The 25,412-nt window shown below is 38.3% G+C and overlaps 1 protein-coding gene across 1 annotated transcript in view; it reads right to left on the bottom strand.

The window, feature by feature from the left end:
* Positions 1-955: 955 nt before the first annotated feature.
* PREX2 (phosphatidylinositol-3,4,5-trisphosphate-dependent Rac exchange factor 2) overlaps positions 956-25,412 on the bottom strand; it is a 409,408-nt gene continuing 384,951 nt past the window's right edge. The window contains exons 38-40 of the mRNA XM_006880444.1: positions 16,473-16,575; positions 6,802-6,869; positions 956-1,001 (exon numbers count right to left, since the gene is read on the bottom strand). Coding sequence (XP_006880506.1) covers positions 956-1,001; positions 6,802-6,869; positions 16,473-16,575 — 217 coding nt within the window. The remainder of the gene's footprint in view (positions 1,002-6,801; positions 6,870-16,472; positions 16,576-25,412) is intronic.

Here is a 25,412-nt window from a genome sequence, read left to right as displayed (position 1 = left end):
TGGTAAACCTTAGGCATCATTTACAAGGGGAACTGAAAAGGAGATACTTGTATTTCAACAAATTATTAGGGTCCCAAGTAACTGCAACAAGTTTAGCTTTATTTTCACATATATACCTTACCTAAAAAAAATCAACATGGTGTTCTCTCTGTTAAGAGTTATGAATCTCGTAAGAAATGAAGAATTTTAGGAGTCCGTGGAAAGCCTGTGTTTTCAGATGAATATTTTCTCCTCTTCACTCCTGTCTGCTCCCTCATCTCTGTGATCCCTGCTTCTCCTCACTCTATGGTACGTTCCATACACCCTCCAGATGCATGGCCAATGAAGCCATGCCAATCACTCCTCCTGGGCAGAAAAATACACCAACGGCAGCTGGAAGGTCTTGCTGGAAGCAGCAGCCAGCTGTTTTCTCCCACTGTCCCCGAAACTCTCTAGGGGAAGAAAGAAGGATGCTCTCCCATCTTTCATACAAAAATGTACTTTTCCTGATTCAAATGGGAAGCCAATGACAGCAAGTCTACACTGTCCTTAACATTTTTTGTAAGTGTCACCTATTTCTTCACTGACAGACACCATCAAGTAAAAATGTTCTGCTTTATATGGTCCCAATTGGAGAAAACAAAAACACACAATAAAACATACATTTGAATAAATGGAGAGAGAGTATGGTGGTTGATTGTTTTTATCCTTGATTTTTCTCCCTCTAAGTCACAAGCATAGATTTTACCCTAGAAATGAATTTTTATTTCAGTACACAGAATGGTCAGTTCATGAAGCTCAACTGTCTGAATGACCTAGCCACACTGTCAGCACAAATGTAGTTAGTTATTTACATAATGGTGGAAAACAGCAGGGACTGGGAAGAATTTCTTTATCTTGAGTGAGAGATGTTTTGCCAGCATTTCCTTCATCCACTCCAGAAGTTCTTGCTTGCCTGGTTCCTTGGAAATGATCTTCATTCTTCTCCAACTGGAGGAGGTGGCTCACAGAGCTTGTACAACCTGGAAGAAGTATGGAAAAGTGTGACAGTGACGTGCCATGTTTCTAGTCTCTGTTATTTTGTCTATCTAGAAAAAAATAGTATATGAATGAGCAAACTCCAACATTTAGGCTCTATGAATTGACACATTGTCTGGGGTAATGCAGGCAGGTGTGGCAGAGACAGTGAGACTGGGTCAGGATAGTACAGAGTTCAGGGCTATTGTGTTGCCAATGAATCTCGGGCAACTTGATGGCACATAACAACAAAAATATAGAAAATTACAATGTCCTTTACATATCTGGATGGTTAATGATTAAGCAATGCTACTTTTCAAGAGAGATGCTTCTGATTCAGTCCTATCAATTCCAGCTATCCAACTTACTGCAAATAAAAATTTACTTTCTGCATTCTAGGAGATGATACTATTAGAATTATCACCATGTCTCTCCTGATATAGTAAGCTAGCAGCTATTTCTCTTGTAGCAAGCTAGCGTTTTTTTCAGATGACTGAAAAGATTTTCTGACTAGTTTTGTAAGTTTACTTAACAATGTCTGTGGTTGGGGTGCAGGGTGGGAAAATTGATGTGACTGATTCATACGGCCTCAATATGAAAGACACATCTCCCAAATGACCTTCACCTTTCCAAAGAATCAGGTAGAGAGTCAAGTAGATCCATGAATCCCCTCCAGGTGGTGGAGATTCACAAAGAGGTTCTCCAGGGCATTCCCAGTTCTATTCTCACATAAATTGCAGTAGCCACATTCTCCTGGTGCCTAAATCCTAACTTTAGTTATAAGAAAGCCATAGTGGCCAACCTCACTTGGCCACGTGTGTTACTTAACATACAGTTCTGAGAAAAGATTGGCTGACCTAGAGTTGCAGGGACTTAGATTAAACCTGTTCTCCTCAATAATTCCCATAGCCACACTGGCCTTATTTCAGAATTTGAACTGATGCCTTAAAATACAAGGCACATCGATTTTAAATTTGCACACATTTTAAAAGTGCTCCAAACCCAGGGGTAGCTGCAATGATTCATTCCCTTTCACAGATTAACCAGAACACAGGTTAAATGAGTACCTAGCAAATACAGCAAATTATGGGTATACTTTCCCTTTGCCATTTAACCCCATACAAAATCTAAATCAAAGGAGAAGAATGAGAAAGGTTTAATACTGAGATATAAATCCCAGCTAACAAAACTGAACTTTCCTTCCCAGCCTAGAAATATGTAGAAGTTATTGCCCTTGGAGGTTTGTAAAATGCATTTCAAGTCTTAAAGGTAGTTTACGCTCCTTATATCATCTCAGTGGAACAAGATGAATACTTACATAAGGACATCTCACATCAGAAAAGCTTATTTCATCTTTCCTGGTGAAAAGAATACATTAAATTGAGCTGATGCACTTCATGTACATCTGAAGGATATGGAGTTGTTTCAAATTGCATTCCCAGGGCTGGGATAACAGACAGAACAATGAAAATGTTATTTTGCACCTTTCATTCCCATTCTCTTATTTCCCTGAAAGTGCTACCTAATGAGCTAAAAGGCACAGTGTCTTTGTTCAAGTGGGACAGAAACAGTAAACTGGATGGCAAGTGTCCTGCCCCGTGACACCCTGGCGGAGCCATCATCTTCCATTACCTCATGCAGCCGTGTCCACAGAATGGAACAAATGCCACTTGGGTAGATGAGCCTTTGAAATGTCTACCTTGCATATTGAAGAAAAGGCTACTCTCTGTGATCAGCTAATGAAATAAGAGCTCTGGGTACTGCAGAGCTGGGCACATGCAGCTTCTCTGAAGCTTCTTGGAAGCGACTCAAGGTTATTTGAGTTCAGACACACTTGTAATGGAAAATGTGGGACTTTGGGAATTTAGAGCAGACAGATGAAGTTTGAAAGTAAAATGTAAGAGGTAGGAGTTGAACTTTTCTGTACACTAAGGCACTGGGGTTTTTGGCAACAAAATTGTTGGGCAGTGGGAAGCTTTTGCTCAACATTTAGGGGACTTTATACTCTCATCCTCAAGTCACACACATCGCCCACTGCCTCTGCAAGGAAAAAAAAACAAACATTCCTGGCTCTGCTTTTTTTTTTTAACTGTCTGAGCTCAGGCAGCCATCTTGGAAATGATATTTGAGCTCATATCCAAATGTGCATGGGGAAGAAGTGTCAAGCTTGATTTTATAAATTGTGCTTTTTATTCTGTAAGGGAAAACTCCAATGTTGTGCTCAAGTAGATCACAAAACATTTGCCACACCATGAAATAAACACCTCTTCCAAGTCTAAAAGTATCTAGAATACTCTGTCCAAGGCAATTAGCCTCATCTAACAGATGAGAAAGTGGAAGCTCAGAGAGCATATCTTGACTAAAGAGGGTATTAGAACACAGCAGGAGGTGGGACACAAAACTCTTTATCTGCTACTAACATTAATGCTTTCAACCCCCTACCATGATGCCTCTCACCAAAACAAATAGAAGCTTTCATCAAATAAAAGCCTCGGCTTTTGTAACATAATAGAAAAGAAGGTCTGTGTGGCCCGGATAGTGATACAACATATGGAATGTAATATATAATTCTGAATGTCGATGTGTGGCGTTTTCTGAGGAGCCTATGGAAGAGTCTCAGTCCACTTCTACCTTCTACAAACATTAACATAAAATTCTTGAGCACCTGAGGTACCTCTCATTCATCTTGACATCCCAGTGCCAAAACAGTTCCTGATGCATAGCTGAGGCAGAGATTGCAAAAGGGGATGAGGCCAAACTCACTGGAGCCAATGAAGTCAACGAGCTCTCACTCTCGGGAGCAAGCTCGACCTCATCAAGACCCAAATAAATTTGCTTCAGATTATTAAAGGCCTGCATGCAGGTATACACCTGTATTCAGTTATCTAGATTTGCCATTCCTTCATTTGTTAAATTCTTTTCTCTAATACTAGTTCTTTACTTCTACGTCCACTATCATAGTGGCCAGCTGAACCATTAGCCCCTTTGTCATCCAAGTTGGAATGGTTGGTGGTCATCCTTAGATGTTCTTTTTTCCTCCTGTAGATTTTTAAATCCAATTAATGTCAAAGGCTATTAATTTTGTTTCCCATAGATTTCCCTGATTCACAAGTTTCCGTCTTCCTTCAGTCTTAATTATCCTTTTAAAGTTAGAGATAAAATATCAAATCAAAACATTTGGATTGGAAAATTGCTTAATAGCCTCCCTATTGTCTTGAAGTTAAAATTCAAACTCTTTACTTCCTACAAGTCTCTTCAATTGTCTGGCACCAGGCTTCAACTCAAGAATGCCTGGTTAGTACGAATAATTCATGTGCTCAGCTGCCAACCAAAACATCAGAAGTTCAAAGTCACCCAGACATGGTTCGGGAGAAAAAGACTGGTGAACTATTTGAGAAAAGTCAGCACTGAAAACAATATGGAGCCCCTCCCTATTCTGACATTCCAGGGGCCATCATGGTTCAGAATAAACTCCACTGTAAGAGGTTTACCAGGCTGATGTTTTAACTCATATTTTTCATTTAATTGGAAGTTCTTTGAAGGCAGAAGATATTTCTAACACATGCTAAAATTATCAGAGAGGCTTTGTATAGTGCTTTGCACCTGCTGGGTCCTCAGTAAATATTTGCTGAATGAATAAAACAAGTTTGGAGAAAGGACTCTAGATGGCTCTCTCCATGTTGTTATTTCTTATTTACAAAAGTCAACTCTACAGCTGGTTCATTTTATGGTTTCAAAACATAACTCGATAAAGAAATAATGAGCTCATCAGTTTCTATTCTTGTGCTCAGCTTGACAATTAGTTTATTGATCAGGAAGTTAAAGCCTTACCTAACCTCACTGTTAGAATATGTGTTTATAAGCTCTAGCTAAGAAGATCCTGCAGAGACATTATGTTGCTTTCTCATTGGAATTTTAACACTTCAGTGGGTCTATTACACAAAGGCACCACATCTGCTCCAGGAGCTGGAGAGAATGCCCAGGTGACAGGATATTTTAGCAACAGACAGTCTTAGCTTCTAATCAGCGATAAAATGAAATTAAACATAGGTGATGACTAAAGAGACCTAGCATATTTGGAGACTAGGATTTTGAAGGTCTGCCTCATCTAATTTGGGCATGTGGCCAGGAAGGACCAGTCCTTGGAGAAGGACATCATGCTTGGAAGGCGGAGGAACAGTGCAGGAGAGAAAGACCCCGGATGAGATGGATTGGCACAGCAACAACAGGGGCAACAGGGGTAAGTGTGTGGGAGTCAGTGAGACTGGCTCAGGACAGGACAGGCTTCAGAGCCATTGTTCTTAGGGTCGCTATGAGTCGCAGGGGACTTAACAGCACATAACAACAACAGTCACACTTTTTACTCTTTAAAAAGAAATACAATTAAAGCATGAGTATTCCATCCATTTTAAGGAGGGAAAGATGCTTTCCCTTTTGAAAGCATTTTCATGGCTCACATAATTTTTTAGAATGAAATATAACTTCATAAATGCTATAGTCATCACTGGCACTCTGGTAACTACTTTGTAAACAGAAACAGGGAAGAGTGCCTTGTCTCTGACAGAGCTTGGAGGAGTCTTGTTAAAATGAAAATGAAAAAAAAACAAACCAAAAAACCACCACACCACAAAACCCCAATGTAGCAGAAATAATTTAACTTTGCCCCCTTCAAGACAGATGACTGTCGACCACAATGTCACTATGTAAATCAAACCAATGGCATTTCTGTAGTGCCTGTTCTCGTGAATATTCATCTTAAAGGTGGACTGGAGTCCTTTCTTAGGTTTCTGTTATGGACTGTGAATATTTTCTATGTAAGCTAACGGAAAGCTCATTCATTAATTTATGCACTCTCATGTTCTTGAATAAGTTCAGGTATCTGGTGGTGTAGTCTGTAGGGAGCTGTACTGCTAACCCAAAGGTCCCCTCTCTCGGGTAATTTGAATCTAGAAGGTCCACAGTAGAAAAATGAGCCATCTCCTTCTGTGTGATTTACAACCTTGGAAACCCACTGCAAGAGTCAGCTATGAGTCATTTCTGACTCTAAAATTGGGCAAAGTGACATGTAATAATACTCTGCAACTTAGTAAGTTGCTGTTGGATGTCAGTGAGTTGGAACTTACCCATAGCTGTCCCTCCAGTAGGTTTTCAGGGGCAATTAATCGCAAGGGAGGAGACTGTCCATCCTTCTCCCATGGAGCAGCTAGTGAATTCAAACCATGTACCTTTGGGATTGCAGTGCAGCTTTTTACCATTGGGCTCTAAAGTTCCCTAACCTAATAATGATAAGGGTCATAACAGATGAGTACACAGCGAAAGTGTTACACAGAAGGGAGAAACTTGAGAAAGATTTCAAGGAGGAAATGACATATTTCAGGAAATTGCAATTAAATAGGTGTCGTCCTCCCAGATTTGCATGACAAAGATAAAAATGTTAACTGACCAGTATACACAAAGTCAAAAGTGTAAACACAAATGGCATTTTGGTAGTTTAACATAGCTGGATCTCAGTAGTGCTTGTATAGACTTCTTTTTTAATCCATGATAGATTTTGTGAAATCAAATAATGCCAATGCTTCTACTTACCGCCTCTATGTTTGCTTTACCTAAGATTCCATTTCATTTTCTAGTAGTTATACCTAATTACATTTAACCACAGGATGTTTACAAGGGTGATATCCATTATAATAATGAGTTCTAAACTGGGCATAACCTAGAGCAGTTCCATTAACTCTTAGTGACACTGCCTAGAAAATGCTGGCACATACTTTTGGAAATGATGAGCAGATCTGGGAACATACTTACCTAGGAGCAGACTGTGGGGTTCGGTCTCTGACCCCCAAATTCTTCGCTGTGTTCTGAACTCTTGCTCCCTGAAGGTAAAGAAAATTATCTTTAGCTTTGTCCTGTGTTAGCAATGATTTAATGTACATTGTGTTAATCAACACTGAATGTAGAATACTGAATTCAACACCAAGTGGAACTGAGAAGGAAAAGGGTACTTGTTACATGAACACTTTATTTGAAAGGAATTTTACATATCATACGGATTATTTCATTCAATCATTTATGCTTATTTTGTTTTATAACATAATTACAATTTCATCTAATCATGTTGTTGTTGTTACGTGCCGTCGAGTCGCCTGCGACTCATAGCGACCCTATGCACAACAGCCCTAAACTCCACTCTGTCCTGTGCCAATCGCACTGTCTCTGACACTCCCATCCCAATTATCCCAGTCACTGAATCAATCCACCTCATAGAGGGCCTTCCTCTCCTGCGCTGTCCCTCCACCCTCCCAAGCACGATGTCCTTCTCCAAGGACTGGTCTCTCTTCACAACATGTCCAAAGAATGTTAGAGGGAGCCTCAGAATCCTTGCCTTCAAGGAGCCACCCGGTTTAACCCTTTCCAGGACAAATCTGTTTGTTTTCCTAGCAGTCCATGGTATTCTCAATACTCTTCTCCAGCACCACAGCTCACAGGCATCAATTCTCCTTCTATCTTCCTTGGTCATTGTCCAACTCTCTGATGCATAACAAGTGATTGCAAAAACCAGGGCCTGTATCAGACGCACCTTAGTCTCCAAAGAGATACCATTGCTCTTCAGCACTTTGGAGAGGTCCCTAACAGCAGACTTTCCCATGGCAATGAGCCTTTTAATTTCCTGGCTGCTGGTGCCAAGACTGTTGACTATGGAGCCAAGCAAACTAAAGCTGTGTACAATCTCAATCTCTTCACCATCCATCCTGATGCTGCCAATTGGTCCAGTGGTGAGAATCTTTGTCTTCTTGACATTGAGCCTCAGTCCATATTGGAGGCTGCAGTCCTTGACACTCTGCAGCAGGCGCTTCAGGTCCTCCTCAGTTTCAGCAAGCAGGGTTGTGTCATCCACATAATGCAGATTGTTGATAAATCATCCACCAATCTTGACCCCACATTTCTCCTCATAGAGCCCAGCCTCCCGGATAATCTGTTCTGCATATAGGTTGAAAAGGTATGGAGATAGGACGCATCCCTGGCATACGCCCTTCCCAATTTTGAACCATGCAGTGTTCCCTTGCTCTGTTCTGACGACTGCCTCCTGGTCCAAGTATAAGTTTCGCATTAGAACGATCAAGTGTTCTGGGATTCCCATTCTTCTCAGAGTCAGCCACAGTTTGTTATGATCTACACAGTCAAATGCCTTTGCATAGTCAATGAAACACAGATAGACATTCCTCTGGTATTCCCTGCTTTCAGCCAAGATCCATCTAACATCAGCTACAATATCTCTAGTACCACGACCCCTTCTCAAACAGCCTGGACTTCTGGTAGTTCTCTGTTGATGTGCTGCTCCAGTCGTTTTTGGATAATCTTCAGTAAAATCTTGCTTGCATGTGAAATCAGTGAGATTGTTCTGTAGTTTCCACATTCTGTTGGGTCGCCTTTCTTTGGGATAGGAACAAAATGGATCTCTTCCAGTCAGTTGGCCAAGTGGTCGTTCTCCAGATTTCTTGGCACAACTTGGTGAGCACGTCCAGGGCAGCATCTGTTAACTGAAATATGTCAATTGGTATACCATCTATTCCTGGAGCCTTATTTTTTGCCATGTCCTTCAAAGCAGCCTGAACGTCTTCTTTCATCACCATAGGCTCTTGCTCATATGTTGTTTCATGAAATTCTTCTGTGTCTTCCAATTCCTTTCGATACAGTGACTCAGTATATTCCTTCCATCTTCTTTTAATACTTCCGGGATCATTTAACGTTCTGCCGAAAGCATCCTTCATTATAGCAACTCGAGGTTTGAATTTGTTCTTCAGTTCCTTGAGCTTAAGATATGCTGAATGAGTTCGGCCCTTTTGATTTTCCGACTCCAACTCCTTGCACATTTCATTGTAATATTTTGCTTTGTCATCCCATGCTGCCTTTTGAAATCTTCTATTCAACTCTTTAGTCTTCCCTGTGCTTTGGCTTCTCTGCGCTTCAGTGCAATCATATACATTTTATAACAATGATCACAACAGATTAATTAGAATGTCTTATCAATGTTTCCCTTCATTCAACATATCTATTACTTTTTTACTTTTCTCTCCTACTCTTCCTATCCCTACTAACTATCCAAGAATGAGGGTATTTATATGTAAACCTTCTTTTAGAATGTGGGGGATAGAAGTATCATTCAATCCAGCAGTCCCGCTAATAGATGTGTGTTGTTGTTGTTAAGTGTTGTTAAGTATTGTTGGGTCACAGGCAACTCATAGCAACCCTATGAACGAAAGTCCTGGACATCTCCTATATAACTTTTGTCCTTTCTCCAGGTTCATAGGGTTTCCAGAGTCAAGCTATTATGACATGAACAACAATGTTTATAGCTGAATTATTTCTAATAGTTACAATATGGAACTCTGGTGGCCTAGTAGATAAGGAATTGTGTTGCCAACTCAACAAGTGGTTCAAATCCCTCACTGCTCTAGAGGAAAAAGAAGGGCAATTACCCCTTGTGATTTACAGCCTCTGAAAACTCTCTGGAGAGGCAGGTATGAGTTGGTCCTGACTTGCCAGCAATGAGTGAAAGAGATAGAAACAACTTAAGTGTTCATTAACAAAAAATGGATAAAGAAACTATGGCTCACTCACACAATGGAACAGTATACAACATTAAAACAATAAAGAATTCACAAAACATTACATAACATGGATGCATCTAAAGGACATTTTCCTAAGCAAAACAAGTCATCACAAAAGAGCTATTATGATGTAAGACCACTAGTCTATCTGAAGAGTTTTAAATTAACACTTCTAAGAATCAAATTGTACTGCTGTCTTATTTCAAAGTATTAGTATTTATTTCTATAGGCATTTAAATAATTAATATATTTAAAGTGTAAAATTTCTGTTCATCACATATGTTCTTATTCCTAGAATTACTACCAAAAATGGAGAAAATGGAAATGAGAAAATATTAAGTATCCATTCTGTGTTTTCCATGTTCCTAAAATAAAGATCCAATTCCATTATCCTCATAAACTTGTTTTATCTTTAGTTTGCTATTTTAAACTTTGTAATATTTAGCAGGAAAATAAAATCATAGTCACATAATTTGATGGGAGGAGGGATGGGTGGGTAAACAAAATGGAAAATATCTGGTATGAAAAGCAATGTATATGAACTTTGTAAGTAAACCAGTATACAATAAAAATTTTATTTAAATAAAATTTTCTAAAGCAAATTCCGGACAAAATATGCCCATCTGGATCACTGAAATGGGAGAATTCTGCCTTAAAGCTCACAGTACAAAGACATTACTTTAGCAATGAAATAATTTTAGTAATCTATTCTAGTAATTACTTGTTCAGTTACTAATGTAAAGTATTTAATTCATAGACACAAACACTACAGATTTTGGCCAGGAAAAGGTGAAGGATAGTTGTTTAAGAAATTTTGAGTTTTGAGATACTCTTTGAACCATGAACTAAAACTATATAAAATATAGCAGTTTAGTTTTAAAGTAAAAAGTGCTATCTTTGAATACTTTCCTCTTTTATAAAAAACAATAACAACAAAACAAAAATGTAAGAGACCAAATGATCAACCATTTGTCTAAAGCTTGGATGAAATGGTTAGGGTGCAGTGAGCCTAAATTAATAAGAATGCAATAATTAGGATGGAAATAATGAGAATGTTGGCACAGTGTAAGGAGTATAATCAATGTCACTGATCAATATGTGTAAAAATTGATGAACTAGTATCTGTTTTTCTATGTATACTCAAAAATACGATAATTTTTAAAAAGAAAAGAAAACAAGCTGAAACTCGCCCCCAATCTTCAACTACCACATCCTGTCTTTGGAAATGGAGGAATGAAGCAAAAAGAACAGAATATATTCCCTCAAATGGACCAAAAATAAGGCAAATAAATAGGGGAATGAGACAAAAGAAACAGATAATTAGAAACCAGATGGGATGCAAATAGGGAATTTCCATTAAACATTTTTTTAAAAAATATGTATTTTTAAATAATTTTAGAGGTAAACAAAGAGTTGACATATATTCTTTATGTGAACCTTTTACTTAATCATAGCACAAATTAGCAAAATCAAGAGATTGTAGTATTACATGACTGAATAAATGTACCTCTTATTCAAATTTTAAACAATTTTCCCACTAATCTCCCCTTTCTGTTCCAGGATGCAGTGTAGGTACTCACATTTCATACAATTGTCATGTATTCTTGGTTGGTCTTCTCCAGTTTATGTAAGTTCTTTAGGTTTCTCATCTTTCATGACCTTGACATTTGATGAGTATGAGTCACTACCTTACCGAATGTCTCTCAGTCTGGGAATGTCTCATTAGTACATATTTTGGCAAGAAAACTAATTGAGTAATGATGCTGTATTTCTCTCAGGATACCGTATTAGCAGGGGGCATATCACACCAATATGTCTATCACTGGCAAAATGAATTTTTAACTGTTGGGTAAACTGGTATCCTCTCAGATTATATATACTCTAAAACCACTATTTTTTTGTAATTAATAAATATAAGTGATTATTTTATATTATATACATATCATGTATCTCTCTTCAAATTTTTACCCACTGATCTTAGAAATCATTGGTGGATGACTGCAACACTAATACTGCAGTGTTTAATTAACTGTACTACTTTAGTAAAGAAAATTTAAAACTTCTTAGAGTACTTATTCAATTATTTGCTTAAATCAATATGAACTCAAAGGTACTTATTGTATTTGATGCATAGATTTATTTAGTTTTCATAATGACACTTTGAGGTAAATAATATTATTACCTGTTTTAATAATTAGGATAATAACTAAGAAGCAAGGAAACGTGTCCTACAATGCAGAGATAATAAACATTGGAGTTAGAATTCAAATTCAGAAAGTTTGACTTAAGTGTATCATCTCATGAAGTCTTCTCCCAGTTATTCTAATAGGAATTAATTCACTGAACAAGCATCACTCAGCATAATTTGCCTTAGGTCTCAGTCTGGGAACCTGTGATATATAATGGAAGCAGATACTGGTATGCCACCATGGGTTCTCATATATTAAGGATGCATCTCTTACAGCACCGGCCCATGCCTGTATCTTGATGTTGCCACCATTAAACGAGACAAGGACTGTACTTGTAAATGTGCTTTCATCTTATTCCTTGAATGAGGCACTGATATTGTAGATAAAAATGCAGAAAAACTTGGAATTGTTTTTAAAATTATTAAAAAAAAATTTTTAATAGACTTTCACCAAACAAAACACAGGGAAAAAAAAAAAATCAACAAAAACTCCCAAAGCCTCACTGCCATCAAGTCAGAAGCAACTCATCATAGCTGTGCCTTCGGGAGGTTCTCAGAGGCTGTGATCAAACTAGAGGGCACTGTCCACATTTCTCCTGTAAGCAGCTGGTGGATTTAAGCCACCACAATGTGGTTACTTTTGAGTTGCCAGTTTATAGCTTTTACCTAAAGCTTTTTATTAACCAAATTAGGCCAGTGGGTTGTGTAAAACTGTTGCATTAGGGTCCACAATCTTCATACAAAAATTGCAAAAGATGTAGCAACTCTCTTTTTTATAGCTTATCTTTCATTCTCATTGAGGTAACAACTTTACAAAGAATAAACATAAACTAAGTATATGGAAGCCACACTGCAATTATCAATGCTAGGGGAAACTCCTTATTGTTAAACCAAAACTAAAATTGTTATAAATATTATTTCTTAACTCCCCCATATATACCCATCTCTGTCTACATCTATCTCATCTATATTTTGTATATTAGGTTGTGATGATAGATTTTATGATACCTAAAGTTGACAGTCTAACCATTCAATCTCAGAAAGTAATTGTTATTAGTTATATAATTTGCCATAGAGTTGGAAGACAAAAAAGAAAACGCAGGCTAGATCTTTGTTTCAAACTTGCATCCTCATTGCTCAGATCCCAAGTGGGGAAGAGTTGGCTTATATATTCAACTGAGCCACTAATTGTGCCGCTGGTTACTGCTGAATATTGGAAAAAGAATCAGTGACAGAAGGAATATTGGGAAAAGCTCTGCTGTGTTCGTCTGCCCCAGTTTCCCTGCAGAGAGTGCCCCAGGCTCTATGTTCTTTCACAAGAAGCTGGAAATGCATTCTATGCCACTCACAACAATTTTGTGATGTCTTAACTCAAAACACAAGAATAAGTCACAGAGGCAAGAAAGAAGCTAACTTTGCAGAATGCATTTATTTAAGAAGCAGTGATAAGTACTGGAAAAATAATGCAGCTTAGGAAATGGCCTGATCTTTATAGTTAGCTGCGTAACTTTTTAATATTGGATATTTTCAAGAGGCTTGTGCAAATTCTATCCGACATTAGAAGCCAGCCTTTGCCACCATGTCAGTTCTGTCGCCACCCCACATCCTGTGTCACAGAGTAAAACTGCTTTGACTAGCTTGGGTCAGTGGGTTATGTACCAGAAACAGATCACTACACCTTTCTACTGCTATGCCATTTGGTGGGCTCAAACAGCCAGCCTTTAGGTTAGTAGTCAAGAGCAAACCAAAAATCAAAATCATTGCCATCCCTTGTATGTGCTGATAGGGACAGAGCAGAACTGCCCCAAAGGGTTCGAAGCCAGTAATATTTATGGAAACAGACTGACAAATCTTTCTCCAAAGGGGCAGTTATTAAATTAATCCATCGACCTTTTGGTTAGTAGCCTATTAGTTACCATACTAGTTACCAGAGTTCATTAAATAATGTTTTACTTTATCACTGCTTTCCTTTATTTTCTGTTGTAGGTATTTAAAGGGATTAGTCATGCTAATGACTAATAGTTATGACTATCCAAGTATACAGAGTTAGAATGTGTATGTAGCCAACTCACGATGATTTTCTGTCATCGACTGAATTGTACACCCAAGAAATACATGTCAACTCCGCAAGGCCATGACTCTCAGGACTATGTAATTACCCTCTGTTGGGTGAATGATGTAATTATACTCACTTTTGTGATGTTAATGAGGTAGGGTTAGTGGTAGTTATGTTAATAAGGGAGAATGTAATTTATAGGACTAGGCTCTATCTTTAGTCTAATCTGTTTCAGGATACGAAAGAGATGAAATAAGTAAGCTGAGATCAGAGATCTACTGTCACCAAGAAGAAAGATGTGAGAATGGAGTTTGTCCTTTGAACACAAAGGAGAACTGATGCCGAGACACATGCAGATTCCAATGGGTGTCAGGCTCGCTAATGCTGAAAGTAGACAAGGAGCATCCCCTACAGCTGGCAGAGGGAGCCTCCCCTAAAGATGGAGCCCTGAATCCTAGCTCTCAAATGTCAAGAATAAAGTTATGCTGATTAAAGCCATCCACTTCTGCTATTTCTTTCTATTATAGCTGCAACGGATAATTAAGACATCCCCCTAGTGGAATATGGTAAAAAAGGGTAGTGTCAGTTTCTTTTTCGTGCCATAAACCATAATTCTGACGTGGCTCCTCCAAGTCCTCCTGGAAACAAGCTTTAACAGCAGCAGAGGCAAACAGAGTCTCTCTGTGCATGTATCAGCAAGAGATCATCATAAATATATGCTCACCCACTTTTCTTTTTTTTAAAAAATAATTTTAATGAACATTTACAGAGAATTTGGATTTCCATTCATTCATTGCTGCACTTCTCTACCCGTCCAGCCCTCTCCCCCCTGGCCCCAAGTTCGCTCCTCTCTTTCAAAAATAAAAGAAAAACCCCCTCCGTGGTACACAACCCCCCCGCACCCCTCTCACCGCCTCAAGTACATTCCACTATGGAACCTTAATTGTGGACTCTTATGATAACCATAATACCCTATCATATATCGCCTTTATTCAGTCCCTCATCTGTTTCAGTGCAGTATACACAATTTGTCCAGTTTTTCTCAGTCTTACTCCCACCCTGATATCAGTCCCATTTTACAGCAGGCTCACTCACTTTTCAAAGCAGAATATGTGTGCAAGTCCATTCTAAAAACTTCTTCCTACACCTGTTGCCAATTTATATCTGTGTTTGACCTTTGCCAGCTGGGCAATACTTGAGTCATAGACTTCTGGTGGATTTAACCTTTACATAGCAAATTCCACTTGGACCTTCTGAAATGATGACTTCCCGTTTGCAACTGTCTAGTTCCTAACACCAAACACCAATGCAAATGTATTTACTATGCTTGACCTTTTTATTTCAGAGTTTAGTCTGGTGCTAGCCTCTTATATGACTGAGTCATTTGATTTTTTTTTTTTTTTACTGACTTGGTGTACACTCCAGAGTGCAATACTGGGAGAAAGTCCAAAGGGAATTGTACATGACACATGAAGTCTTCCATAAATAAGACAATCATATCTACAAAATCATATTTTAAAAATTAAATCACTCACTACCATTAAGCAATTCAAACCAACTAAGCAAGTGGGGAAACATGAGCAATTTTCTTTGACAATCCAAAGAAATATGTCAGAAGAAAATAAAACTGCCACCTTCCAACTTTTCTACTAGGTTAAAAATCTATTATATTAAGCATATTTTCCTAATTGCCTGTGAATTATACATTGTTCCATTTTTGGCCTTGTCTTTTAGGGAAGTTTTGAAGGTTAAAAAAAACTATCGCACTTAAAATACTATTTAGGTTATGGCACAGAGACTCTATGTCATTTTATGAGATTATGCTCTCATTTGTAAGTATCTCAGTGACCTTAAGATAGTCTGAAGTCTGCCTTTTATCCTCCAACGCAAAATAGTAGGTTTGTGCTTTATCTTCAAAATAATACACAATCTTCTTAGAGTAACACATCAGTCTCTCTGAGAGACCCAAAAGCAAGTAGCAATCTCAGTATTTTCCCTTTTCTTTGACCCCAATATGTTCTCCTAGGCTTATAAATAAAAACGTGACACTCCTGAAAATTCGATATTACTTCTTACTTTACATAAGACAAAAATCTACTTTTGCTCTATTTTGCATGACCAACTTCCTTCTCTCCTCCAGGTTACAGTGTGGTGTTGCTTGCTTTCAAGTGGCCCCTGACTCTCCACAATGCATGGCCAATGAAAGGAGATGCTGCCAGCCCTGTGGCCCCTCCGCTTGGTCAGCTGCTCTTCAGCCAGCTGTGACTGATGTGATTTTCACAATGTTGATGGCCAGCCCTTTGCTCCTATCCCATAATAGGCTGAAAGTTCCTCTGAAAACTGTTCAGCATCATAACAACACATGACTCTGCACTGACAGATGAGAGGGAATGAAACTAGTGAATCACAAATGCCCCCCCCGCCCAGGCCATCCCTTTGACCAGCAGTGTCTTAGTTTCCTGAAGACTTCTCAGTTAGGTGCCTGCATCCCTTCATTCTCAGGAGTGATTCTTGTTCATGACAGAACTTAGAAAGGGCTTATCACATCCTGCCATTTGTCCATCACCGGAGTGAAATGCCTTTAAGGGCAGATCCTGTGGCTCAACCATGATATGAGACTCACCTGTTTCCGCATTACGTCAGTAGCCTGCATGATGTAGCGAGGGGGCAGCCCATGGCTTCTGGCCAGAATGATGGCCTGTTCCAGCGTCACACTCAAGGTGCACCTGTCGCAAAAGGAAAGACAATCAAGTAATTGCTTCCTGTTAATTCTTCAAGACAGATTAGGCTACTAAACTCAGAATAAGAAAGTGTCAGCCAAAATAAAAGTGACTAGAAGATGAATCACCAAATCTCCGACAAAAAAATCGATTGTTCAGATATTCTCCTGGGACCATACACTAGGGATTTCAGTTGAAAACAAGTCCTTCATGAACCAAGTTTATCATAGAATTTAAAATAGAGGAAATTTAATGACTAGAATGACAATACATTTTATTATCAGATATTATAATTTACCATTATTTCATGTGGCTTAGAAAAATTTGATTTATTAAGTCTATCACTTGTTATGCATTGGGGAGCTAGACAATGAGCAAGAATGACAGAAGAAGAATTAAAGCCTTTGAGTTGCAGTGTTGGGAAAAAGTACTAACGATCCTATGGTGTCTAAAGTGCTGAAAATGGAACATGGGGCACAGAGAACATTGTCATAAGCATCTCTCTGAAAGGGCCAAAGGGAGTAATGATAGCACAGCCTTTCACTGCCCCAAAGCAGAAATCTCTCGCCCTTAACTCCAGCCCCATGGTGCCTCTGGAGTCATACCAACAGCAAGAAGTTTATTTGTTGCTGACTGACGGTTGTGGTGCCAACAATGAAGTTTATTAGAGAAGGAAGTTGAAGAGTGGGAGAGGCAAAGAATATTTCACAACACAAGTCCAGGTTTTAGCTCAAGTTCCAAGGTACAATTCTGCAATTAGTCCAGGCTCTGGTTTCAGTTCAGTGGTCAAATCCAAATCACTCAGCAAGGTTTGCGTCCAAGAAAACCAGCATCCAGCTAGTGATAAGACAGCTTCTCCTTCAAGCATCCCTGTTCATTGTCCAGCTCTCAGATGCATAGCAAGTAATTGGACAGACCATGACCTGAATCAGACATACCTTAGTTTTCAAATTGATATCATTACTCCTCAATAATTTGGAGAGGTCACTAACATGAGCCTTTTCCAATGCAATATGTCTCTGATTTCCTGAATGCTGGTACCAAGGATGTTAATTGTGGATCCAAGTAAGATGACGTTGATGATAGTTTCAAAATCTTTTCCATCCAGCCTGATGTTGTCTTTTGGCTCACTGGTAAGAATCTTTGTTTTCTTGATATTTAGATGCAATCCCTATTGAAGTCCACCTTCCTTGATTTTGTGCAGCAAGTGCTTCAAGTCTTCCTCACTTTCAGCAAGCACTTTCAGTAAGCAAGGTTGTATCATTTGTATAATGCAGGTTATTGAGCTTCTTTTCTGAAGCAGTTGGATTCTGGAAGGTAAGTTGTCTTGATTTAATTAATCATCAGGTGTAAGCTGATTGGTTGTTTTGATTTAATTAAGTTGACTGGTCATTTTGATTGAACTAGCAATGAGGTGTAAGCTGACTGGTCATTTTGTTTGAATTAGCAATCATTTATCAGCTGGAATCCTCTTGCTTAAACCAATCAGGACTTGGTGGGTGGGTCTTTGTATATAAAAGGTAGTTGGGCCCTGCTTGAGAGTCTTTTCTTTGGAGCTTCTTGTCTGAAGCAGTTGGATTCTGGAAAGTGTGAAGACTGATTTGCTATTAAAGTTACAAACTAAATTGGCATGGATTTTTTTTGTATTTGAGGAGAATATTGTTCTAATTGGTACAGTTCTTGTCTGTCAGTTTGCTGTACTGAGATAACATGGATGGGTCTGGAAGATATTATCCTAAATGAATTATCTCAGTCCAAAAAAGGACAAATACTGCATAAGAATGCTGTTATAATAAAAGAATGGACATGGCAAGTAGAGGTGGGGACTCAGAAAAGAATGGATTGATGATGAACACTCAACTGGAATAGGTGAAGGCAAGGAAAATCTGAAAGGAATGGATGACGAGATATATTAATGACAATTAACAATCTGAAACAGGAAAAGCATTACAAAGTGATTGAGGTGAAGGCTAGGGAGGAAAATAAGTATGAATAAATGAATGAAAACCAATCTGTAAACTTTCACTGAAATCACAATTACATATATACACAAGTTTAAGAAAGAAAAGAAAACTGCATGGAGAAGAGTCCTACTATGATCCACACAGGTTCCTCATAAGGCAGAACTAAATCAGTAGTAAGTGGTTTTCTACTTCAAAGAGCACTTTCAACCAGTGCAAAGTTTGACTTTGATAAGAAACTGACTCTTTGTTAATTTCTATTATAATAATTTATATAGATATGGATTTGATGGCAATCAACAGCAATAACAACATGTTAATGAAACTCTGATAGCAAGGGACACAAAACATACTGCTTTGTAAGTAGGCTGTAGCATATACCACCAAACATCAACAAAAATAATTTACATTTTATGCTTTGAAAAAAATCTTCTCCTGCCCAACAAAACCAGCTTAATTCACAGATCATAACTTTTTTCTCATTAAGTACTTCTCGATTCCACTTTTAACTTTATTATTGATTCTAACATTTTAAGCCATAATAATCACTACACAAATTAATGAAGCTAAGAAGGAAAAAAGTCATCATTTTCTGCTCGTACTGAGATATGTTAGTGCATTCCTAATTAAACATGGCTTGTCCTACTCCACTTACAGCAAACACTCATTCTGAAGGATTTTTTACAGATGGTCTATAATTTTCATACTCCTCGAAAATAGATTTATTTCATCCTATCTGAAGTTGGAAAAAGGGCAACAGTGGCTCAGGGGTTCAAGGATTCATTTGGATACTTGCCAAAAATGTCAGCATTTTGAACCTCTCAGCCTCTCGATGGGAGAATGATGAAGCTCTTTGTTTCCGTAAACATGTATTGCCTTGGACACCCTTCGAGCTGTTCTACACTTTCCAACACAGTTGCTATGAGTTGGAATCGATTTGATGGCAGTGGGTTTGGCTTTGGGTTTTATTTCAAGTGGTAATAAATTGCTGTAGAGCAGCACATTTTCAGCCAGAGATATTGAAAGATTTTACTAAGTTCAAGAAATCAGCATGGTCATTAACATCCTGCTTGACAGGGTACTTCAAGATGTCACTTTGTTAGAACAAATCTTCTATCAAAAGATATACCTTGGAATGCATGCACATTTCTTTTCTTTCTCCAGCTTTTTTTTTTTAAAGGTGGCTGCATCTATTCTTTTTATAGTAACCATTATATATAATCCAATTAGGTCCTGATATGAATTTAAAATTAAATTAATGCAAAACTTCTAAAGCGATACCATGACAATGTAGGAAGTGCTAGCTATAGTCTATTCACGTTTGATGGCTCAGATATAAGGCCTGGTTTTCCCATTCAGAGAGTCACAAAATTCCATTATCCTAAATTGAAGATGTGAAAGGCTAGCAGTCAATCCAAAACTTTGCTATCAATATGCTATTATTTGCCTCATAGCTTTTTATCGTCTTTCAACCATTTCAATCTGAATGTAGAGTGGAAAAACCCAGCATTTGAAAGAAACATTTTGATTTTTGGCATTTTCCGGAAGACTTGAGTCCAGAAACTAGCACACAGCTTTTCAGTGGAGCATAAATGTATATTCAAAGTGAGGTTTTACAGAACATCATTTCATTTTATAGGTACTTTCTTGTTAACAGTAAAACTGCTTTTGCCAACCTGAGGCATGAGAGTGAAATTAACCCACAGAAGTTCAGGAATCCTAAACACTCTATTTAATCCTGGGTTCTTTGCTTGGTCCCCAACCTCCTCTCTAGTACTATTTCTATTTTCATATTAACAGTAGCCACAGAGGAAGCTCTGGACCATAGTCTGTAGGGACTTGCACTGCTAACCAAAAAAATCATACTTTTCCAATGGTCCAAATCAAATAGTCCCAACGTGGAAGATGTGAGTATCCTACTGTGTGGTTTATAACCTAGGATACCCAATGGAGGGTCAATGATAAATTGATTCCAACTTCATGATTGGGGAACAGCCATGGAATTGAATTCTGACTCATGGAGATCCCACATATGTCAGAGAAAGTATGCTCCATAGACTTTTCAGTGGTTGATCCTTCAGAAGCAGTTAGCCAGTTTTTCTCTGAGATGCCTCTGGACACTTCAAACACCCAACCTTTAGGTTAGAGCAGAGTGCATGGGTAGTTTTCACCAGCCAGGGAATCTTTCACATTTGACTTTTAAATTACCATTTCAATAAATCTGTCTCTTTAGCTCCATCCTGGGAAGTACCAGCCTTTAATCTTTCCGCTCCTTTTAAACTGCAGCATTAATTTAAAAGTTCAGACAACTTTTCTTTGTGGATCATAAACATAGCAAAATGTCAGACTTGTATTTGTCCTTTACCAAAAAGGCAAATACAATATGTATGCACTTAAGAATATTTCTCAGTAATTTTGCACACACATGTTTATCATGGCTTTTTTCACAATAGCAAGGAGTTGGAAACAACCTAAGTGCCCATCAACAAATGAATGGCTAGAGAAGCTGTGGTATATTCACACAATGGAATACTATGCTGCATTGAAAAAGAAGGAACGCATGCAATATTATTCAAAATGGGTGACCCTGGAGGACATTATGCTGAGTGAAATATCTCAGTCACAAAAGGACAAATACTGCATAGTGCCACTATTGTAAAATAGGACTGACATCGGGGTTGGGGGGAGACTCAGAAAGATGGGTTCAATAATGTATACTGCATTGAAACAGACGAGGGATATGTGTTTAGGTATAATCGTCATGACAAGAGTCCAGAATGAAGGCTGCATAGTGGAGTGGACCTAAGGGGAGGGACTGTAAAACAATGAAAGAATTTTTCTTTTACTTTTCAAAGAGAAGAGTGTACTGGGACAGGGAGGGGTGGGCAGAGAGAAAAGTGCAACAATAAATGAATGGAAATCCAAAGTTTCTGTAAATTTTCATTTCTCATTAATTTTAATAATAAGACATTTCCAGCAACAACTTTGCTTGAAGCTTCTTGAGAAAGTTCACTTGACAGGGCTGGGACATTATAAAGAAATTATTAATTTCCCCACAGAAAGAAAAAAGAAAGTGTCAATAAATCTATGCTAATGATTAATAAATCTTTTTGACATTATTTTGTATTGAGAATAGATCACACACCACCTAGACATTTTGCATAGTTTTGATATCTTAAATATAATCTGTCGGTAATGGGTCCTATTGAATTAAAAAAGGACTTTGATTTTGCAATGCTAGGGAAGAGATAAGAACTCTGAGGGTGCAATGGTTAATTGTACACTTGCTAAATGAAATTTGAACCTTCTCAACTAATTCACATTAGAAACTCTACTCCTGTAAAGATTCAGTGCTCTTTCTCAATGTCATTGAATTGGTACTGACTCATAGATAACGTTCCAGTAGGTTTTCAGAGGCTATAAATCACACAGAAAAGACTGCCTATTTTTATCCCACAAAGCAGCTTGTGGATTCAAACATTCTACATTTGAATCACAGCAGCACACCTCCTTACCCACTAGGCCACCAGGGCTACAGCCTAGAAAATCCCTTGTGGCAATTCTATTTTGTTATGAGTCATAATTGACTTAAGCACCTAACAACAGCAATAATATGGGAGAGTCAGAAATAAGTGTTTTTCTGTTCATTCATTTAACAAGTGAATGTCAGAGGCCTGGTTAACTTGCAAGGCAAGACTAGCACTACATTTGTAAAACGAGCAGAACTGATTCCATCTTGGCTAGAACCATCTCGAATGGAAACCTAAATGAGATAATGTGATTACCCCTGCAGGTGTGTTTCAGAAACCTAAATGAGATAACGTGATTACCCCTGAAGGTGTGTTTTCCGAAAACCTATATAAGCCTTTTTAGAGATAATAAAAGGGGGGATTTGTGATCAATGAGGAGGCTCTGTGCGTCTTCATTTAATCCTCGTCCCTTATCTCGGTGGAATTGTTTCGATATATCAGAGCAGAACCTCGATAAGTGAAATAGATTGTTTCAGTATCTACTTTGTCTTTATTTACATTTATTTGTAAAAAAAAAATTGTATTTATTTACATGTTTTTGCTGATCCACAACTCCACAACTGTCCACAAGAGGCTTGTGTTGCTCTGATGCTGAACACGTTCCAAGAATTATCTAGTTGAAGAACTGGTGATCTACTTCTGAAATCAGTCCATGAAAATCCTGTGGCTCTGATCCACAATTGACCAAAATGATGGTGAATACCCATGAGTGGAGAGCTGAGCAACAAAGACAACTCTGTACCATTTAGTGTTGGCAGAAGTAGAGATTTACTGTGAAGGACAAGAGCTGAAGTTTTAGGACTCATACTTGCATTGATCCCTTTCAAGGTCTGGGCGGGACTCTTAATAATACATTCTGTTAGTCACTTCCTTTTATAAATTGGCATAAATTAAATGATTCAGACTACTCTCTTATATAGATCCCAACTCCTTTATGATGGTGAGTAGTGGAAAAATTGCTGTGGCTGTTTCAGGAATTGAGCTAAAGGAAGCTTAGTTGGGGGAGACATTTAGATTAGGTTTACTGACATCTATTTTACAATCCACAATTATTTTTCTTTCCCATTTGGCAATTGTAGTATTCTGCTGTCATGATTCCCGAGCATTCCTATTATCCACTGTGTAAACTTAGTTAGAAATACAACCAATGCTCCTTAGAAATGCAGTGAGATGTTGGTTTATTTTGAATGTACTACTAGGAAAAGCTAATCAAGAGAAAAGGACATCAAGTTTGGTAAAGGGCAAACAAAACTGAGGAAAACCCTGAGTGAGTGAGATGCAGTCCATTCAATAATATGGTCGAATACATCATTCATAGATCATGGGGATGGGGTAAGACACGACAAAGTGTTATTCAATCTTCTCTCCATCTATTCAGATGTTGCCTATTGACCCAGAATATTTTTTTTATGTTCTTAAGATTGAGATGTAACCCATATTAATAGATGTAACTCATATTAAAAGAAGTAGTTTTTTTCTGCAGCAAGTATTTGAAGTGTTCTTCACTTTGTGTACGCGAGGTTTATCATTGGCATATATATATTTCAGAACTGTATAAAAACGATGTTACAAAATCACTATGGCTTGAGCAGGCAGTTAAATAGGATGGTACCAAAAATGTGGGAAAGAAGGTACAGAGGTGGGTCAGGCAGCAAAAATATTAAGCTATTTTCTAGATTGCCCTTATCTCAATTCCTAGATGCTTGTAGTATTTACCAGCATGTAAACGTTCATTGGAGACTGGGATTTTGTACCTCTATCTCACATACTTTGGGCACGTGGCCAGGAGGGATGGGTTCTTAGAGGAGGAAGACATCATGCTTGGAAGGGTGGAAGGACAGTGCAGGAGAGGAAGACCGCGGATGAGATTGATATATATGGTAACTAGGGTAATGGAGTAGGTGTGTCAGAGTCAGAGAGAGGGGCTCAGGACAGGGCAAGCTTCAGAGTTGCTGTACAACCGGACACTATGAGCCGCGTGACTTGAGGGCACATAACAACAACTCCCCTCTATCATAATAAAAAAAAAATACTATCATTCTTATTGAATACCTGTAACAATTTATTATTGTTCTTAAAAGAAGACATTTAATTTATGATTCCCAAACCTTTCACCCTCCTCATTAGACTGAGATGGAGCAAAGAAACGAAATGAGAAGACAAATGTAAACTCTTTATCCTGATGTTTAAATTTCCCATTCCATCTCTACTTACATTACCTGTACCTTTCTAAACAAACCTTCTTTCTGCTTGCAATCAACATTTTGATACCATCACACAACCTGCTCCCAGCTATGAAACATTTCATCATTGTTAGGTGCCATCAAGTAGCTGACTACGATTCAGAGCAACCCTATGAACAATAGGCCTGAACTCTGCCCTATCTTGTGCCATTTCCTTTACGCTCTTCATACAATTCATGTTTCAAATACAGCTGGATGTTTGTAGCTATTTCTCCTCGTGAAGGTTAAACAGAGGCCCTACATTGGACGAGAGCTTTATTCACTCAGTGCCACTCTAGCTGACTCTACTTTGAAGAAGAAGCTCTTTCTTAGTTTCAATTTTAGTCCCTTCCCACCTAAGGGGCTTACTTTCTAACACTGTATCCAACAAGGTTGTCCTGTTTTTCATAGAATTTTCAAAGGCCTGTTATTCCAGAAGTTGTTAACCAATCCTGTTCTTACTCTGTCTTAGGTTAGAAGAGACTGTGGCACTAGGAATATCATTGCTGATGTCAGATGGATCTTGGCTGAAAGCATAAAGGAAGGATGTCTATTTGCATTTTACCAGCTAGCTATGCAAAGGCATTTGACTGTGGGTCACAACAAACTATGGCTAGAAATGAGAAGTATGGAAATCCCAGAACACTTGATTGTGCTCATGCAAAACCTATACATAGAACAGAAAGATACTGTCCAATCAGAGCAAGGGAACACTATCTGACTCAATATTAAGAAAGGAGTGCATCAGGGATGTATACCTTTCTTTATACATTTTCAATCTATATGTGGAGCAGATCATTTGAGGGGTTGAACTTTATGAAGACGAATACAGTATCAGGATTGAGGAAGATTCATTAACAACCTGTGTTATGCAGAGGACACAACCTTGTTCTTTGCTTGCAATCTGCAGTAAACACTTCAACTCCTCCTGAGTTTCAGTTAGCAAGGTTTGAGCCTTCAATATGGTCAAGTACTGTAGACTTCAATACAGATTGCATCTCAACATTAAGAAAACAAAAGATCACAGTTCGGAACCCTGATTCACTGTTGGTGGGAGTGTAAAATGGTGCAACCCCTGTGGAAAGCAGTATGGCGCTTTCTCAAAAAGTTGCAAATAGAGATACCATTTG

The sequence above is a fragment of the Elephantulus edwardii genome, unplaced genomic scaffold (genome assembly GCF_000299155.1).
Source record: "Elephantulus edwardii isolate Elephantulus edwardi_28Jun2011 unplaced genomic scaffold, EleEdw1.0 scaffold00008, whole genome shotgun sequence".
NCBI lineage: Eukaryota > Metazoa > Chordata > Mammalia > Macroscelidea > Macroscelididae > Elephantulus > Elephantulus edwardii.
The sequence above is the reverse complement of the archived record's forward strand: the minus strand, read 5'-3'. Positions and strand labels throughout refer to the sequence as shown.